Source organism: Clupea harengus, chromosome 2, assembly GCF_900700415.2.
Source record: "Clupea harengus chromosome 2, Ch_v2.0.2, whole genome shotgun sequence".
NCBI classification, from domain to species: Eukaryota; Metazoa; Chordata; class Actinopteri; order Clupeiformes; family Clupeidae; genus Clupea; species Clupea harengus.
In genome coordinates this window covers 21,033,659-21,051,726 of record NC_045153.1, presented here as the reverse complement: position 1 = coordinate 21,051,726, position 18,068 = coordinate 21,033,659, and the positions used below count along the sequence as shown (strand labels likewise).

The 18,068-nt window shown below is 46.6% G+C and overlaps 1 protein-coding gene across 8 annotated transcripts in view; it reads right to left on the bottom strand.

Annotated features, from left to right (window-relative positions):
- Window positions 1–18,068, bottom strand: part of LOC105905895 (protein FAM126B-like) — a 48,747-nt gene that overhangs the window by 10,940 nt on the left and 19,739 nt on the right. For 5 of the 8 annotated variants that reach the window (XM_031586491.2, XM_042710351.1, XM_042710353.1 and 2 more), the window contains 8 exons: window positions 17,239–17,295; window positions 15,214–15,270; window positions 12,919–13,020; window positions 10,294–10,473; window positions 9,418–9,498; window positions 7,454–7,569; window positions 5,564–5,659; window positions 4,153–4,269 (listed from right to left, as the gene is read on the bottom strand). In XM_031586491.2, the coding sequence (XP_031442351.1) occupies window positions 4,153–4,269; window positions 5,564–5,659; window positions 7,454–7,569; window positions 9,418–9,498; window positions 10,294–10,473; window positions 12,919–13,020; window positions 15,214–15,270; window positions 17,239–17,241 (752 nt within the window). In that variant the 5' untranslated portion in view covers window positions 17,242–17,295. The remainder of the gene's footprint in view (window positions 1–4,152; window positions 4,270–5,563; window positions 5,660–7,453; window positions 7,570–9,417; window positions 9,499–10,293; window positions 10,474–12,918; window positions 13,021–15,213; window positions 15,271–17,238; window positions 17,296–18,068) is intronic. The other 3 variants (XM_031586506.2, XM_042710358.1, XM_042710356.1) reach the window with 1 other exon arrangement.

Below are 18,068 nucleotides of genomic sequence, written 5' to 3'. Positions count from 1 at the left end.
CTACCGGAGACGAGCTCCTGCAATAAGGACACCCCATTCATCAAGGTATTATTACACCTTTCCTTTTGAGGAGGCAGAACACACACACACACACACAGACAGACAGACAGACAGACAGACAGACAGACAGACAGACAGACAGACAGACAGACAGACAGACAGACAGACACTCAAATACAAACACGCGCAGACTGAAGAACCAACATGGCCACAAATAGTTTACACAGGCTTGTTAAGATTTGAATCTCTAAATTGTACAGGACAAGGTCACTGCAAAATTCACATACAACAATAAATGTCCCTCTCTGTCTCATTATCCCTTAACACAAATATATAATACCCAAAGCCATTTACATGCCGTGGGCCTTGAGGGCATTCTGCGAGCATCAGACTATATAGTACTACTATGGAGTACTTTCAAAGCCCATAGCGGTTACCCTATTTTGGGTCGTGTGGAGATGCTGTAGGGACCTGGCCAAAATGTAGGCCATGCTTATGTCCCACCGCCATGACAAATAGGGTATATTATATCCATAAAAATATCATGATTCGCCAAAGCAAACTGTAACATATAGGCCAAGTGCATTAGTGAGCAAAGGACACACAGGACAGGGTTGTGTCTCAAGTGAGGTATGTTTTGAGCACAGCCTATGAATACGTGGTCGTTCTAAACATGATCACAGAAACACGCACGCACCCACACACACGCACACACATAGAAAGGAAATAAAAGAGGGGTTCTGAGAAGCTGGGGATGTTGTGCAGTCTTTCATGTCTTGCCAGACGACGTCATAATCTCAAACAATACAAGACAATGTGTGGATTTCCCCAACAACCAAAACACGCCGACATCAAATACCACGAAAAAGAAAAAAGCACATCTTTGATGTAACATTCTCGGCATCTAGAGAGAATCTGTCATGAGAACAATATGAATTCTGAAAATAAATCTTAACTACATGAAAACAATTCTTAGTCCTTTTACTCGTTCCAGTCTTCCTCCCTCCACCCTTCATCACTGTCTCCTACCACACAGACTTAGGCCCCAGAGGTCAGTGCACTGACTAAGGTCGCCACTCATAATCCTCTGTCATAAATGGAGTTGTTTTTTAATCATGTGAGTGCACCTCTGTTTTCACTCCAGTGAGTACAGTAGCTGTCCTCTCCGCAAATAGACAGATGTGTGAAGAGGGTGAGGTGACCTCTGACCTCTGTGATGGCTGATGGGAAAATTCAGAAAGGGCATCCCCTCTTTCAATCTGGTGACTAGTATGTAGAACTTGAGCCACTTGACATGTATTGGTGTGTGTGCGGTTTGATCTCGGAAATTTGCCCTCCTTTTTTTGAAAAAGCCATATTTTATGAGAGGTCAGTGTTTGCAATTCATCCAGTTGGAAATAGGAAAAGTTTGCCTGTTGGTTACTGATGGCGCACCAGCTATGATCGGTAGAGTGCAGGGGCTCATAGCTAGGCTATCAGCCATTGCCCCACGTATGCAGTTTTTACACTGTATAATTCACCAGTCTTTGTTATGTGCACAGCTTAGTGGCGATCTATAAAACACCATGCATCATAAGCATCGTCAATTTCATACGCTCAACCTCGAGCTTACAGCATTGCCTTTTTCGCCAGCTTCTTGTGGACACTGATGCTGAACACACGGATCTACAACATCAGATGGCTCAGCAAAGGAAAGGCTCTGAACCGGTTCTGTGAACTTCAGCAGGAGATCGTGACTTTCCTGGGAATGTCTCGACAAATATAGGCAGCTACGCTGTTAGAGCAGATAATGAACGAAAAGTTCCTGGCAGAAGTCCACTTTCTATGTGACATGTTTGGACAACTGAATACTTTGAATCTCGAAATACAGTTTGCCGTGGAAAGTCTATTTGCGTATTTGGTTGAGAGACTGTGTGCCTTCAAGACCAAGCTAACGATGGATCTTCACAACGGACTTAAGGAACTCAAAATTGATGCACTTTCCACAACTCCGTACATTCATGATCACATCAACTGGAACACACGTCTTGACCGACTTCATGACAAAGTGCGACATGTGCGAGTGTGGAAGACTTTTGGTCTTGCCATGTGAATAAGAATCAGCTCCCCACAGTTAAGAAAGTGGCCTTGCAAATTCTAACAATGTTTGGGTCTACTTATACCTGCGAGTCTAGCTTTTCTCATTTGAATGCTATCAAAACAAAGGCACGTTGTTCCCTGACCAATGAGAAGTTACAGGAGTGTCTCAGGACTGCGCTTACTACATATGAGCCTATGTAACAGGGTTAAAAAATACATATGTTACTTTTTATAAAATATGAATTTGCCTGTTGTGTGTTTATTGTTTTCATTACTGCTGTTTATTGGTGTAATGTGCAGTGGTTTTCCAACTAGTACATCGTGATGTCAGAGTTGATTGGTTGGCCTTAATTGATTTATGGCCGGTTTGGTAGAGACGAGGGAGAGTCTGGAATCCTGAGAGAGGAAACCCCAGGTATGATGAGGAGGACAAGGAAGCTAACACGGTTTTTCCATAGGACTTCACGTTCGTTGTGTGGACTTTTGGGCTTGTTGGCAAAACAATCTATGACGGGACACTGACGGTAACCAGAGAGAATCCAGTACATACTGACCGGAGAAATCGCATACTGGTCGGCGAATATCCATCCACCCAAAGGTGGAGTGACGTTTTTTCTTTTGCTGCTGAATAGAGTGAAGCGGCCAGTACGTTTTCGGCCACAACGCACGCTAGCAACGACCCAGGCCTGCTACGTTTGGGGGTTAGGAGAGTGGTTTACCTGCTACGGTAACGTTGTGGACATTGGGTGTGTTTGGGCTATTGCATTGTAGCTAGTTAACAGGTAAGCTAACCGCCTACCAGGTTAGTTGTAGCTTTGTTGGAGTGGGTATATGTTTTGTTTGTCAACGTGTTTAGTTTTGGTTTGGTCTAACGTGTATATTGATTTTGAAAGCGACCTTTTGTCGGCAACTATGAGTTTATGAATATGTATGGGGAATCAGTTTTCTAAATGTTTGTTTGTATTATACATGATATTTGATAATAATAATAATAATAATAATAATAATAATTCGCTAGAAAAAGCCATTGTGTTGGCTTTTATTTATATTCACAGAAGGGAACAGGGACCCATAATATTAAGTAGATATTATAAACGAACTTTAAGTCTGAGAGTGACAGCCAAATAGCCCATTGAGGCATGTAAATATTGCTTGTTGTTTGTCAGGATATTGATTGATCTGTTTTACAAATATAAATGTAACAAAAACCTGTTGTGTATACTTATGTAGTCCTATCACCTATCATCAAAATAAAGTCTGGATCTATGTTATCTATTTTTTATTGATCACAGAATAAAAGAATGTGCATCATATCCAGGGAATGTTTTACTCTGACTTTATCAAATGTAGTTGGATATGAATATGCCACTTGACCATCCACAATAGGAATATATTTTTTAGTGGTGTTGCATTTTATGTGGTCCCTGAAAACCCAGTGATTTTCCCATTTGGCCCTCTTGGTACTGAAGTTGAATAGCCCTGATGTAGGCCACCGCTCCTGCACCTCATTCAGTTAACAAAGCAAGCACCCTTTTGCATTACATAAAACCACACTTTTCATAAGCACTTCTCACCAAATGAGAGTGTTTAGGCTTTGGTGTTGGCCTCGAGGAGAGGTCATGTAAAAACAAAACGCACACACACACACAGCCGCATACACAACCTCACACACACACACAACCACACACACCCTCCCTCTGGCCTGCTGGCCAGCTCCAGTACCGGGCCCTGGCTGTGGACAGCACTGGGGAGGACATGGCCATGGCAGCCTCTGAGGGCAGGGAGAGAGTCGGCCATTATCGCCGCTAATCTGCTTTGCAACGGCTGCGCACCCCTGTCCAATGAAATCAGCCGCTCTCACAATGCTTTGCAAATCTAATCAGAGGGGAGTCTAATGGAGTGCAGTTCTCAGTGTGTTAGTGGAGGCATAGGGGGCTTTGGGGAGGCGACAAGCACGGTGTCTGCCTCACACGGCCGTCAATTAATAGGAGCTTTCAGGCTTATTGGAATTTGAGTACACACACTGTTTTTAGAAGGTAAACCTTTAAGTGTCAGCGGTAAGGATTCACTCACGTGGCGTGGTAGACAGCAGTCAGCATCTGCACCATGAAGTCAGGGTCTAGCTGCACACGGTTGCACGGCTCCCGCCAAGACTTCTGCTGCTGCCGTGGAAACCCACATACACACAGTCTGAGAGAGAGAGGAGTGAGGAGGAGAGAAAGGAGTGAGAGATGGACAGAAAAGTAAAGTCACAAACAGAACGTTCTGGAAAGACAGTTCCAGGGCACACTCTGGGGCTTGTGTCCCAAATCTCAGCATTATTCATGATGTTATGATGCGATGCTGTCCCTGCAGTGGATATGACTGACTCGTTTTAATGCCTTAAATTTAAGTATGAAAAACTGTAATTCCGAAAGCTCAACACTCCCATCTCTGACTTGAACACACTTGGTAAGTAGTGTGCTTTGAAAACACACACCATCAATTAGCAGGTGACACCATGATATACGGCCGTAACGACTGTCTGAGACAACAGTTATTAGACAGAGCGGAACCGAGGGGGGTGAGATGTTGACACGGACGCCTCTCTGAGAGTGAACCGGGAGCCCTACAGGTAATGAGGCAGTTAATCACAGATGGAGGCGGATTATTCGACCATAATCATAGGGTTTGTCAGCGTGAGACTAAACTGTACAGGCTAGGGCTGAACGATTAATTGCATTTGCGATTTAATTGCGATATGATAGAACGCGATTTTCTAACCGCAACGTTCGCGATTAAAAAACGTGGTCTAAAAAAATAAATAAATAAATAAATAAAAAAAATTTTTTTTTTTTTTTTTTTTTTAAGATGGTACATTTTGCACACAGTGTTTAAAAAGTGCATGCCTAGTGTTTATACTTAAAATGACTTTTTTTAAATTACTTAAATGCACAGTGGCAAAGCCACCGATTTGTTGTTCTTGTTTCTGTAATGAGCAGTTAAATAAAAATGTAAAATGTGGGATAGAATATTTTACACTAAATGTATCTTATATTGTGTTGGTCATATTTAAATCATTCATTACGTTTTGTTGGGGAAAAAAAAGAGGATAAAAAAAATCGCATATTAAATCGCAATCGCAATATTTTGGTAAAAAATCGCAATTAGATTATTTTCCCAAATCGTTCAGCCCTAGTACAGGCACAAACACGCTGTCTGAGGCGCGCAGGACACACACACAGAGAGAGAGAGAGAGAGAGAGAGAGAGAGAGAGAGAGAGAGAGAGAGAGAGAGAGAGAGAGAGAGAGAGAGAGAACTGAACTGAGAGAAAATGTAAATGCGCCCTTATCTAAAGACATTTCTGAGAGAGCACCATTTCTCAAGTTACACTCGAAGGAGACAGAAGAGGGGAAAAAAAAAAAAAGAAGAAAACACATCAACAAAGAAACTACTTAAAAAAAGGACAGTAGAAGGTGAGAGAGAGAGAGATAGTAAGTCCCACCTGGAGCTCATCCTGCAGACGGCCTGGTAGGAGGAGGGGGGCATGTAGACCACTGCAGAGTTGTAGCACAGCATGAGAAAGCACAGCACCTCAAACCTGCAACAGGAGATCACACGCTCAGGAGACGGACAGGAGATCACACGCTCAGGAGACGGACAGGAGACCACACGCTCAGGAGACGGACAGGAGACCACACGCTCAGGAGACGGACAGGAGACCACACGCTCAGGAGACGGACAGTTAGACAGGACTTTACTCACGCAAAACAGGACACGACACAAGGCCAAGATCACGTCAGTTAGACATTGCTTAGCTTGCAGGGTCTGTCGCCAAGAACTAATTAGCATTCTGACTGTCGTGACCCATAACCTAAAGCCCTCATCACCAATCCAACAGATGAAGAGAGTGGACAGGCATTCCATTTCATTTTGGCATGAGTCCGCTACTGTTTTGATTGAAATGCAATGTGGTACATGGCGTTATTTGGGGAAATGGAATAAAGTGCTTGGCATTAATTTTTGCCAGATTTTTAAGTATTGCGGAGTTGAATGCAATATACCTGAGTGGTATACACTCCAGCCAATTCTGACTTGATTTCTGCATTATATTCTTTCGAAAGTAACTTTCTGTGAAAGGAAACCATGCAATCTGAAAAAACTAATGTTTTGCTTTTAATTTGGCACAACACTGACTATTGAATATTTACAACGCTGCAATGCGTTTCACATTGTCCCATTGTCGGGTGCAACTGCTCTGGTGTGTGGCGGGGATGGCTGTCACTAGTATCAGATGCAGCACAGATAAACATAAACCCAACACAATGAAGAGCCCAAACAGAACCAGACTGTGGAGCACATGCAGCTGGTGGGACTCTTAGCAAGAAAGGATTGTACTAAACTATAAACAACAAGCTTTGTACTTAATAGCTTTCATCTGCAAAAGCAGGTCTGTGGGGACAGTGTATAAGTTGGTGCCTACACAAATCTACAGTGAGCTAATTATCAGATGAATGGTGACAGTATTGTACAACACACAGTGTGTTAGCTTAAAACATAAACAAGTGTGGGGGAGGGGGCCTGGCAAATTTGCACATGAATCAGCGTTACATTTTCACTGATCAAGACGTTCAAAATAACAAAAATCATGATCTAACCCACTCTCACACACACACACACACACACACACACACACAGACTTTTAGGCTGCGAAGACAGCGGCGTGAGAGATGGCAGTCCGATAAGAGTGAGGCAGGGAGTGTTATCTGGGGTTGAGGAGCAAGGCTGAGGCATTGAGGCGGAGAGGCAGAGGTAGGCGCAGCTCTCATAAATAACCTGCTAGAGAGGGCAGCCATTCCTCAAAGGTCTACGACGCTGCTCTGGTGTAAACACACACACACACACACACACACACACACACACACACAGAGTCATGAGGGGCCGGGCAGGGCTGGGCTATGATCCATCAGGGAGAAATATGACCTCTCGGAGGTCGACTCAGACGGATAAACGCGTTGCGGCTTCTGCTCAGTGGGAGCTGTTCACTACAGCTTGTGTGGCTGAAGGGCTGCACGTGTGTGTGTGTGTGTGTGTGTGTGTCTTGTTTACTTCACAGTGTGCTCTCTGTGTGTATGTGTACACTTTTCACCTCCAGGCTCGAGCTGTGTGTTTCTAAATTTGGGTACACTGTGCATCGTCTTCAGGCGAGTATGCGCCATGGATACAAGCAGAGTACGCTATGCACATCCATGAGTGCAGGACTGAACAATGTGTGTGTGTGTGTACAGGTTTATTTTGGGTTTATTTTACGAATGTATGCTCAGTGTATGCTGTTCTATATAAGCGTGTGTGTGTGTGTGTGTGTGTGTGTGTGTGTGTGTGTGTGTGTGTATACCTGTTTTGTGCTGTGAAGGTTTCTCTCTGTGGATGCAGGCCGCTGTAAACCACTCTGATGAGGTCGTGCTGACACAGAGCTCCCTCTGTTAACGCCATGGAGCCTAGACTGGAGGGCTGAGTAGACAGACAGACAGACAGACAGACAGACAGACACAATCAGACAGAGACAGTCAGACAGAGAAACAGACAGACAGACAGACAGAGAAAATGACTACAATGTGGTAAAATGACTTACAAACCCCACACAAAGACAGTCCCATATTTCCCTAGTGTACTGGAGGAACGCTGATGAATGACAGAGCGAAGCACGTGCTGCAGCATCTCAAGCAGAAACACAATGGAGCAGGCAGCACGGAGCGCAACTGAATTATAATCCTGGGATATCCACCACTGAAGGGGCTCCCCAGCGGGGCCGAGGAAATGAACACCGACTTCACCCACAGAGGAGGAAATAACGGCATCGGAGCCAGAGGGCGGACGGGCAGACGCACCGCGGAATACCGACGGAATACTAACTGATGTGGCACGAATTCAATATTTCGAGAGGCTCTCAGGGTTGAATGTGCTATAGAGAATGAACGGTGTAGTTTGGGTTGACTGAATTGTACACAAATAGAATAGCTCTGGCAGTAATAAGGAAAGACACCGATCCATCTGGTTCTCATTATAGGTCTTAGGCTAAGGATGCAGAAACAGATTACCACCTCATTTGTAGGTGTGCGCGTGTGTGTGTGTTATTTGAGACATCAGTGAGAAAGGAGGGGGGTTGCATACTTGTTTCTATGCGTCTACACACTCCTGTTTGTGTGTGTATGTGTGTGGTTTGGAGAGGACCGAATCTGAAGCAAGAACTCTGATTGGGCCCTTGGAGCATGGTGCTCTAAGCACACTTAGTCATTCTGACTGTGTGTGGTGTGTGTGTGTGTGTGTGTGTGTGTGTGTGTGTGTGGGGGGGGGGGGGGTGGGCAGTGGAGGAGGGATGGCTAAATTGAAATTGGCTTTTGTGGAGAGGAGGGGGTTGGGGTGGGTGGTGGTGGTGACGGCAGAGTGGAGGCCAAGATGGGGGGCAGTGAGGGCTGAATTAATGTTGAATGAAAGCGTGGAGAGCGGTATGCTAATGCAATCCGTTCTGCGATAAGGATGCCGGCGTGATTTGACGTGCTGGTGTGAGCTTCCTCTCACTCTCCTTCAGACACACACACACCACTGTTAACCATGACGCTGCATGGAGAGGAGCCTCTTTGGCCTGTAATTACATCCATAAATTACATCCACCCCCCCCACCCCTCTCCCAGGCAGGCGCACACACACACACACCACACACACACACACACACACACACACACACACACACACACTCTCTCTCTTTATCTTTCAATTCAGTAATGGATTGTATTACGACAGGCAGGTCTCCCTGCTCAGAGTAAATATGCCATCTCACTAAAGCACACATACTGTATGTCTGACTAGCATCACACCATTAGACATTCAGAGCTGGGTTTTATGGAGGAGCGATTGGGAGAGGAGGTTAAAAAAGGACAGGTGCTCTCTCTGTGAAAGGCTCAAACTGAATTCTAGGAATTCCAGGAACGCTTCAGTCTAACAGTATATCTTGTCTGTGTGTGTGTCTGTCTGTGTGTGTGTCTGTCTGTGTGTGTGTCTGTCTGTGTGTGTGTCTGTCTGTGTGTGTGTCTGTCTGTGTGTGTCTGTCTGTGTGTGTGTCTGTCTGTGTGTGTGTCTGTCTGTGTGTGTGTCTGTCTGTGTGTGTGTCTGTCTGTGTGTGTGTCTGTCTGTGTGTGTGTCTGTCTGTGTGTGTGTCTGTCTGTGTGCGTGTGTCTGCGTGTGTCTGCGTGTGTCTGCGTGTGTCTGCGTGTGTCTGCGTGTGTCTGCGTGTGTCTGCGTGTGTCTGCGTGTGTGTGTGAGAGAGAGAGAGGCAGACTGAAGAGTGTTGGCTGCTCTTACCTCGTGGTAGACAGAGGGCTTGGAGAGTGAGGGGATGGTGAAGGAGAGCAGCTTGCTGTTGCCTTCTTTGTCCACGATCTCCTGCAACAGCACATGGGGGGGGGGGGGGCAGACAGGCTTTCAGCACAGCACGCACAATGCTTTGTTTGGTTACCTCAGTGTGAGGGAGCGAGTGTGTATGCGTGTTGATTGGTTCAGAGACCTCAAACACACACAAAATCCACATTTTCTGAAGCAATCTCGGTGTGCTTGTTTGGATGGGGCACGATTGCTTCTACATGTGCCAATTCAAAGTGTGTGTGTGTGTGTGTGTGTGTGTGTGTGTGTGTGTGTGTGTGTGTGTGTGTGTATCCTTGTCCTTGTACATCTCTCTGCATGTCCTGGCCTCTGGGAGGGTGTTACTCATCGGCTGTTGCCCGCGGCAACAGCTAATAGTTTCAGAGGGCCAGCAGAGCGCTGCGCTCCCCCTGCGGAGCTTAGGCTCTTAGTCACCACGCTCTTTAATATCTCACTGCTGCTCACGGCCAGATCACCACACACACACACACACACACACACACAACTCACTCACTCGTGTACAGGGACACCTGCACTCACACACACAAACCACACATGGAAAACATGTGAAAACTTTTACAGCCACATTCATATGCACACTCACGCACACACACAAATACCAATCAGCAAATATGAATGATCGCTGCACGAGCCAGACTCTGGAAGGCTCAGAATGACGCAAGTGTAATTAGTCATGTGACTGCATAGAGAACTCTCTGATATGACTGCGCAAAGCATTCTCTCTGAACAAACTCAGCCTGTGTTAAAGCCCCTTCAGATTGCCTGCTCTCTCAGACTCCCCTCCCCCCCCCATCTTACCAGGTTGTAGATGCCCAGCAGGAGGGCCTCGATGCAGCCGTTGCTGTGGCGATCTCGGCTGGCGGTGAGGCGCAGGTACACCCACACGAGCTCGGGCAGGAACTGCAGCGTGAAGCGGCGCAGGCGTTCCTCAGAGCTGCGGTACAGCTCAAACAGCTGGTGACACACCGGCTCCAGCAACTGCACGTGGGAACACACACACACACACACACACACATTAAAATATAAAAACACAAATGCGTTGCTTACACACACCCACACAGACGTCAAAACAAGTCACATACATATACACAGACGCACATACAATAGAATACAAACAAATGTCAAAACATACACACAGGGGCATCGCATGCACACACACATCAAACACATGTCAAAACACCAATGCAGACATAGAAACAGTACCACACACACACACACACACACACACACACACACACACACACACACACACACAGACGCACAAACAAACCTTAAAGCACCCAAGGTCTCACACTTAAAAGGGTCAGCTTTTATACAAACCCTACGAGTGAGCAATCCAACCCTCGGCTGTGAGCCCATGATCTAACCTCTGTTCACGCATCACCCAGCTTTACGCCAACACTGAACGGAGACGCCGCAAACAGAGAGCGATACTCTCCATCTCTCTCTCACGGCGTTTACCAGTGTTTGTGTACAGTCAAGAGAGTGTAGTGTGATGGTGAACTGATGAGAATCGGTGCTAAAGCACCAGAACATCTCTTGGCTTCTCAAAGCCTGCCTGCCTGTGGCGGCATCTCGCTCAGCGGGGTGCGTGTGAATATTAATGCCTGTGTCTGGCAATGGGATGGAGAGAGAGAGATTGAGGAAACGAATGAAAGGACAGAGATGGAGTGTGAATGTCTGTGCGTGTGTGTATGAAAGAGTGTGTGTATGAGTGTGTGCGAGAGAGAGAGACAGACTGTGTGTGCGTGTGTGTGTGTGTGTGAGTGTGATGGATCTCTGTTGAGTAGAGAAGGAGATGGCTCTCTGGCCTAGCTGGGTGATTCATGGCCCAGGTCCACCTGCAGCCACAGCAGCCACTTTATTTACTGCCTTCAACATGGACATAGCCCATCTCTCAGGACATCACCCCCCACACACACACACACACAGACACACACACACACAGCAGGAGAGAGAGAGACAGAAACGGACAGAGGGAAGGATAGAAGGAGGGCAGAAGGAAAGGCAAAAAGAAAGCAAGGAAGAAAGAGAGAACCAAAGAAAGGCAAGAGAAAGAGGTAAAAAGAAAGACCGACAGCAAGAAAGGGATGAAGAAAGGAACAAAACAGATACCCAAAAATGTCTGAACAAAATAGCATGCCATGTGATTAGACCGCAACATTGGCACTACAGGCGAACCAGAGTCCAATAAATGGATTTCTGATGGCTGGGTGTTTGTATTTGAGGCTGAACCATACACGACCCTCTCTCCGAAACGAGCCCTCCTCCTCTCTTTACACACTGCGTGCGTCTCTAAGAAGTCGCCGCTATATTGAGTTTGGCAGCAGAGTCAGACCTTCCACCCAATTTGTCGCCGACGCTCGGACCAATCTCACGCTTTGGAGGCCACGCCTGCGCTGCTCCTGCCGTCGGAACCGAGGCGTCCGCCAGAGCTAATGGAATCTGGAATCATGGGAGCGGAACTCCCAGAGTGCTTTGTGAGAGGAGAGGAGCGTTGTGGTGGATCTCAAACAGCTGGGCACACATGTTTCTCTATTTAAAAGCAGCTCTCACATGAACACTGTAAGGACACCAACAATGAGGAGACTGTGATGGTGCCTATGGCTGCACAGGGAATGAGATCTATATATCCATTCCTGTATTTGTATGGGCTTACAGAGACTGGTAGCCACATTAGCTAGGCAAAACAATATTTTTTACGACACTATGATTCTTGTTGAATGGGGCAATGCATGAATGCTTTTATTGGATGGGGAAATGATTTCATACTGTACACTGAAATACCACAGCACTGAGTGCATGTATCCGTTTATGCACAACTGCCATTTGGTTATTTTGAAACGCTACCTCAGGCGAATGTGTGGATTTCAGCCCTGTCTGCCTAACAGTGCGAGTTAAGTGGCCATGAAGAATGGGTGAAAGGGTGTGTGTGTGTGTGTGTGTGTGTGTGTGTGTGTGTGAGAAGAGTGCTTGTGCGCATTTGTATGTGAGTGTGTAAATGCGCGAGTGTGAGTGTTGTCATGTGTCTGTGTGATTGTTCTCTCAGTCTGAGGCGCCTATTTTGAGACAGCTCTGAGTTCTGACAGATCCTCTCTGTGATGGCCATGCCAGGAGGTCACAAACCTCCCCACTCCAGACCCCCCCCACACACACACCTGTCAATCATCTGCCCCCCCCCCCCCCTTCCGCTCGCTGTCTCTCACATCCCCCTCTCTCCCTCACATAAATCTCCCTTTCCACTCACTCCTCTCTTTATCTTATTCCGCTCTCTCTCACTCTCCCTTCCCCTTTACCATCTTGCTTTCCCTCCCTCACCCCTTTCCCCCTGAGTCAGCAGTGAAACCCTTCCCCTACATAAGAGCAGTTTAAATCAGCCTCAGCAGAGTTAATGTGATGGGTGTGACAGAAGGGTCCACCCACCTCGTTGTGGGGGTCCTGGATGACCCTGTAGAGCGCCGTGACCAGGTGCTTCTTCTGATGGAGGCTGCCCGCGTAGCTGGGGATCTGGGTGTCGGGTAACGTCTGAGGAAGAACAGATAGAGGCGTTCATGTTATATATATAAAAATAACACACACGCACACATAATCCTACCTCATCCACACCATATCCTATTAAAACTGCATATGGGTTCACCCCTAGTACCACCCTCAGTGAAACACTCCCTGCATGTTCCTTCACATGCCTCTGTTTAACGTGAGGTAACTGAATAGATTAGCCTTATTACCATCGGAAGTGCAGACTGAACTGCAGAATGCTAGCTCACATTGAACGGTTTTACAAATGCCACGCATGAAAGAGACCCGTGATATAATTTGGCCAATAGAGCACAGCCCTCTAGTAGGCAATCACTCTTTTGGGTTGTCAACGTCCTGTGGATCCACACCGTCAAAGTTATATGTTTGGAAACATTAGTAGGAGGACATAAAATGTCGCAATCTCCATGATTTGCCTGAAAAGTAGACCAAGTACGTCTGGTTGATCACGATATAAAATGGTCAGATCGCCCACCCCCATCATAAAGTAACATCTTTCTTGCCATTGGTAACCCATCAATTCAAACATCTATACTGTTTACTCAGCACTGACAGACAGGAAGAGCACTTAAAGACTTCCAGTATGGGTGGTTGAGGGATGCTGACGTCACGGCCCTGTCTGGCCCTCCGTGGCCTCGCCCACCTAGTGTGCCTGCGCTCGCTCACCCCCTCTCTGCGGCAGGTGAATTGGTGCAGAGGTGTGGTGGATCTCTTCCTGATTGGCAGGGGATAAGAGGCCTGCTCTCTGGCTTGGGCTCTCCCTTCCTCTCCAACGGCGTTTGGCTTTTGTTTTGCCGTTTTGCCAACACCCCTAGACACTGACTGGTGCTACACTTTTTGCTTTCTTTCCACCATACTGACGTTCTTCACATTCTTTATCAACTCTTTGATAAATGTACTTCTCAAATGTCAACTTGCATGTGGTCTCCCCTTCATGTTGCCATGCTGTGAGTCAGGCGTGTGTAACACTGAGTGAGTGCCTAATGGACATCAATAGAGCCTAAGAGGCGTCTTAAGAGTTGTGTGAACTCCTGGCCAACTCTCAGGACTGCATGAGGCATAGCAGTGGGCAGACAGTTTGCACCGCTGCGCTGCTTGAGTTATTAATGTGGGGCCAAACATCTATCTAAAAGCCATGCAAAGTAATGCTCTGTGCTTTACACTAATAGATGCAGACAGAAGATCACACACACACACACACACACATCAGAGGCCAAAGCTGAGAGGAGAGAACAGAGCAGCATGTTCCCTGATGTGGCACACAGTCATGTTGTCTGACTCACAGCTCTCTCAAACACACACACACACACACACACACACACACACACACACACACACACACACACACAGTCTCTCTCTCTCTATCTATCTCTGGCTCATACACACACACACACACAGCTGTATAGAACACATGGGCATTTCTAGTCTCGCCCATGACAGCGTAGTGACCGGCTGAGAGGACGAATCCCTAAGGACGCAGCACAGCTCCTGCGGGAGCAGCCAACCATTCCACTCAATACCCAAGAGGAGACATGAGAGAGAGGGGAGGGGGGGTTGAGAGGAAGGAAAAGAGAGAAGAGGAGAGAAAAAGAGAGATTAAGAGAGGAGATGATGAGAAATGTGAAGGAGAGAAAGAGGGAGAAGAGGCAAGACAGAGAGAGAGAAAGAGGGAATGGGAAAAGGGGGATAGAGAGATGTGAAGGGGCATAGAGAGGGGGAAGGATAGAGAAGGAAGAGACAGATGGAAATAGAGCAGAGGAAGAAAGAGACAGAGGGATTGAGAGGGAGGATGACAGAGAGAGAGAGAGAGAGAGAGAGAGAGAGAGAGGTAGAGGCGCAGAGACCCCCTCTGCACACATTTGGATCAAAAAGAACAAAGTAAATTAGTCTGAGCAAATTAGGCAAAAATCACATGGGCCCTGTCTTAATTCCAGCCATAATAGCCAGGCTTAACTCAATTTGGAAGAAACTGGGCTCTGGTCTGTGCAATCCCTTCCAGCTCTGAGCCTCTGCATTAATGTGGTGTGTGTGTGAGACAGAGTGAGAGAGAGTGTGAGAGTGTGTGTGTGTGTGTGTGTGTGTGTGTGTGAGTGAGAGAGGGAGTGAGAGCGTGTTGAAGGCTGAGCAGAGCGGAAGCTAGGATCAGACGTGAATATGTGGGGATTTCCACAGCATGCTCACCTTGAATTCTGAGAGCCATTCCTCCACCACCCCTCTCTCGGAGTTCAGCATCTTCCTCTGAGAGAGACATACAGACAGACAGACAGACAGACAGACAGACAGAGAGAAGGAGGGAGGGAGAGAGATGGGAGAAATATTAAATCATGAATAAGTCATCCTCAAAACCCATCACGTCTCAGTGACCTTTAGGTGTTGGTAAGGACATCCGAGCTAGTGACATCACCCAGTGTCACAACACTGCGTCACACACACACACCTTCCTCACATTTTCCTCTCCCGCATGCTGATCTGTTCACTCGAAAAAAAGGAAAGAAGAAAAATAGAGAAAAAAAAGAAAACCACTCCACATCCACCCTGCGACTGCTCTCCTCCCTCCCTCCCTCCCGCTACCCCAGAGCATCAGTCACGGCGGGTCTGGAGGCTCCGCACTGACAGATATTAAACCCAGCAACGCTGACACAACAGACCTGTGCTAAAAGCCTCCCAGGCCCACACAGCCAAATGAGAAAAGGAGAAGAAAATGAATGAGTAAAAGAGGAAGAAAACGGAGGGAAGGAGGCAGGCTGGCGAGCGAATGAAAGAGTGAGCGAGCAAGTGAGAGAGAGCTCAGAAGACTGGACGCAGTTATGTAAGGAGCACTGCTGTCACTGCGAATCGAGCCGTGTTTATCTGCAACGCACAGAAACACACGCACACACTCATACAAACACACAAACAAGCATACACACACACACACACACACACACACACACACACACTGCATGCCCTTGAGAAAGAAAATCAGTGGAGCCCTGGCACGCATGTTCGTGAGGCTCGGTTGGTGCAGATTGTGCAACTGATGAATGTGCACAACCCAGTGAGGTCATGGCTACCCGATTGGTGTCTTATGAGACAATCTAGAGAGTATTGCTCAGCACAAAAACATAGGCCTGTTACTCTGGAATTAGAGTGTGCCATTTCTCTACAAATACCATCCTCATCAACTGGAAATAATGAATGCAGGGGGATAGAGGAGAAGTAACGATAATCTCTGAGCCATTATGGCTGCCTGACGGACATCGGACGTGACCATCTAGACAGCACTGCTCAGAATGAACATAAGTTTGGGCACCCCTGGTCAAAATTTCTGTTACTCTTAATAATTAAGTGAGTAGAAGATGAAATGATCTCCAAGAGGAGAGATGAAGCATTATTTTTAACATTTTAATCAAGATTAGTGTATCATGTTTGTTTTGTACAGTTTGAGGGTAAAAAGAAAAAGGAAAGGAGACCCATGCAAAGGTTTGGGCACCCAAGAGATTTGAGCTCTCAGATAAACTTCACCAAGGTCTCGGACCTGAATTAACTTCAGGTCTGAGGTTCACAGCTATCGTTAGGATTTCAAAGCTTTATAAAATACTCCGACTCCTCCAATCTTGTCCCACCAATCAGCAACCATCGGCTCCTCCTAAGCAGCTTCATAAAAATAAAAATAATTGATGCCCACAAAGCAGGAGAAGGCTATAAGAAGATGGCGAAGCGTGTGCAGGTGGCCGTTTCCATAGTTCGAAATGTAATTAAGAATGGGCAGTAAACAGGAATGGTGGAAGTCAAGTTGAGGTCAGAAAGACCAAGAAAACATTCCGAGAGAACAGCTTGTGTGTTTTCATTTTCCTTTTTAGCAATCCTACATTTGACCGCAAAAGGCCTTCAGGAGGACATTGTGGAGTGGTGGTCCACTGTTTTACTGTGCAGCGACACCTGCACTAATATGACCTTTCCTGCATCCTCACCACAAAATGTAGCATGAGAAGTTAGCAAAGGAACATCTAAACATGCATGCAAGGTTTTGCCATAGCCCTCACAGTCCCCCAACCTAATCATCATTGAAAGTCTATGGATAGGCCTCAGAAGAGCAGTGCATGCAAGACAGCGTAAGACTCACAGAACTAGAAGCCATTTGCCAGGAGGAAAGGGCGAAAATCTCCCAAACAAGAATTGAAAGAGCCTTAGCTGGCTTGCCAGGGGCTATTATTAAGTACTGACCATGCAGGGTGCCCACACTTTTGCTTCAGGCCCTTCTCCTTTTTTGTTATTTTGAAACTGTAAAAGATGGAAATAAAAAAAGTAATCTTGCGAAGAAATGTCAAGTCATGAAATGTCAAGAAATGTCAACAGAAATTTTGATCAGGAGTGCCCAACTTTTTGCATGTCACTGCATTTTGATTACATGTCATATTTGAATGAATGAATGAACAATTGCATAATCGGCTTCCTTCTCAAAGAAAACATACGCAGGCTCTTTCTGAAGTAAAGTGTTCCAGCTTTGTGTCGTGAGCAGACAGAGCACTTAAGAGCACGTGGTCGGTGACAGACTGACTGACTGCACTGGTGTATTTGTATATGTGTGTTGCTCATTACTGAGAGGAGACAGGGATAGACTGCAGCTCTAATCAGTCATGAGGAGATGGATTGTGGGAAATGGTGGCTAGGAGTGATGCAGGGATGTCGAGAGAGTGTCAGGGAAATGAGAAAACTCAGAGCCCCCTCCTACCTGGATGATGAGCCCACTGCTGGAATTACATTACCACCATGAGCGTGCACACACACACACACACACACACACACACACACACACACACACACACACACACTCCCTCTCAGCAATATCACTATCGGTCACAGACCATTTATCCTAAATACGTGACTGGGGAAGATGAAAGTGGAGGACACTCTGGTATGAAATTACACGATTACACTGTTCAACGATAGCGGCGACTCGCTAACCTCCTGCTCCAAGTGAGACAGGCGACCGGAAACTGCCCACTGAGCCCCCCCATCTGCAACACTCAAAATGGTTCGGCCTGTTTGGCTAA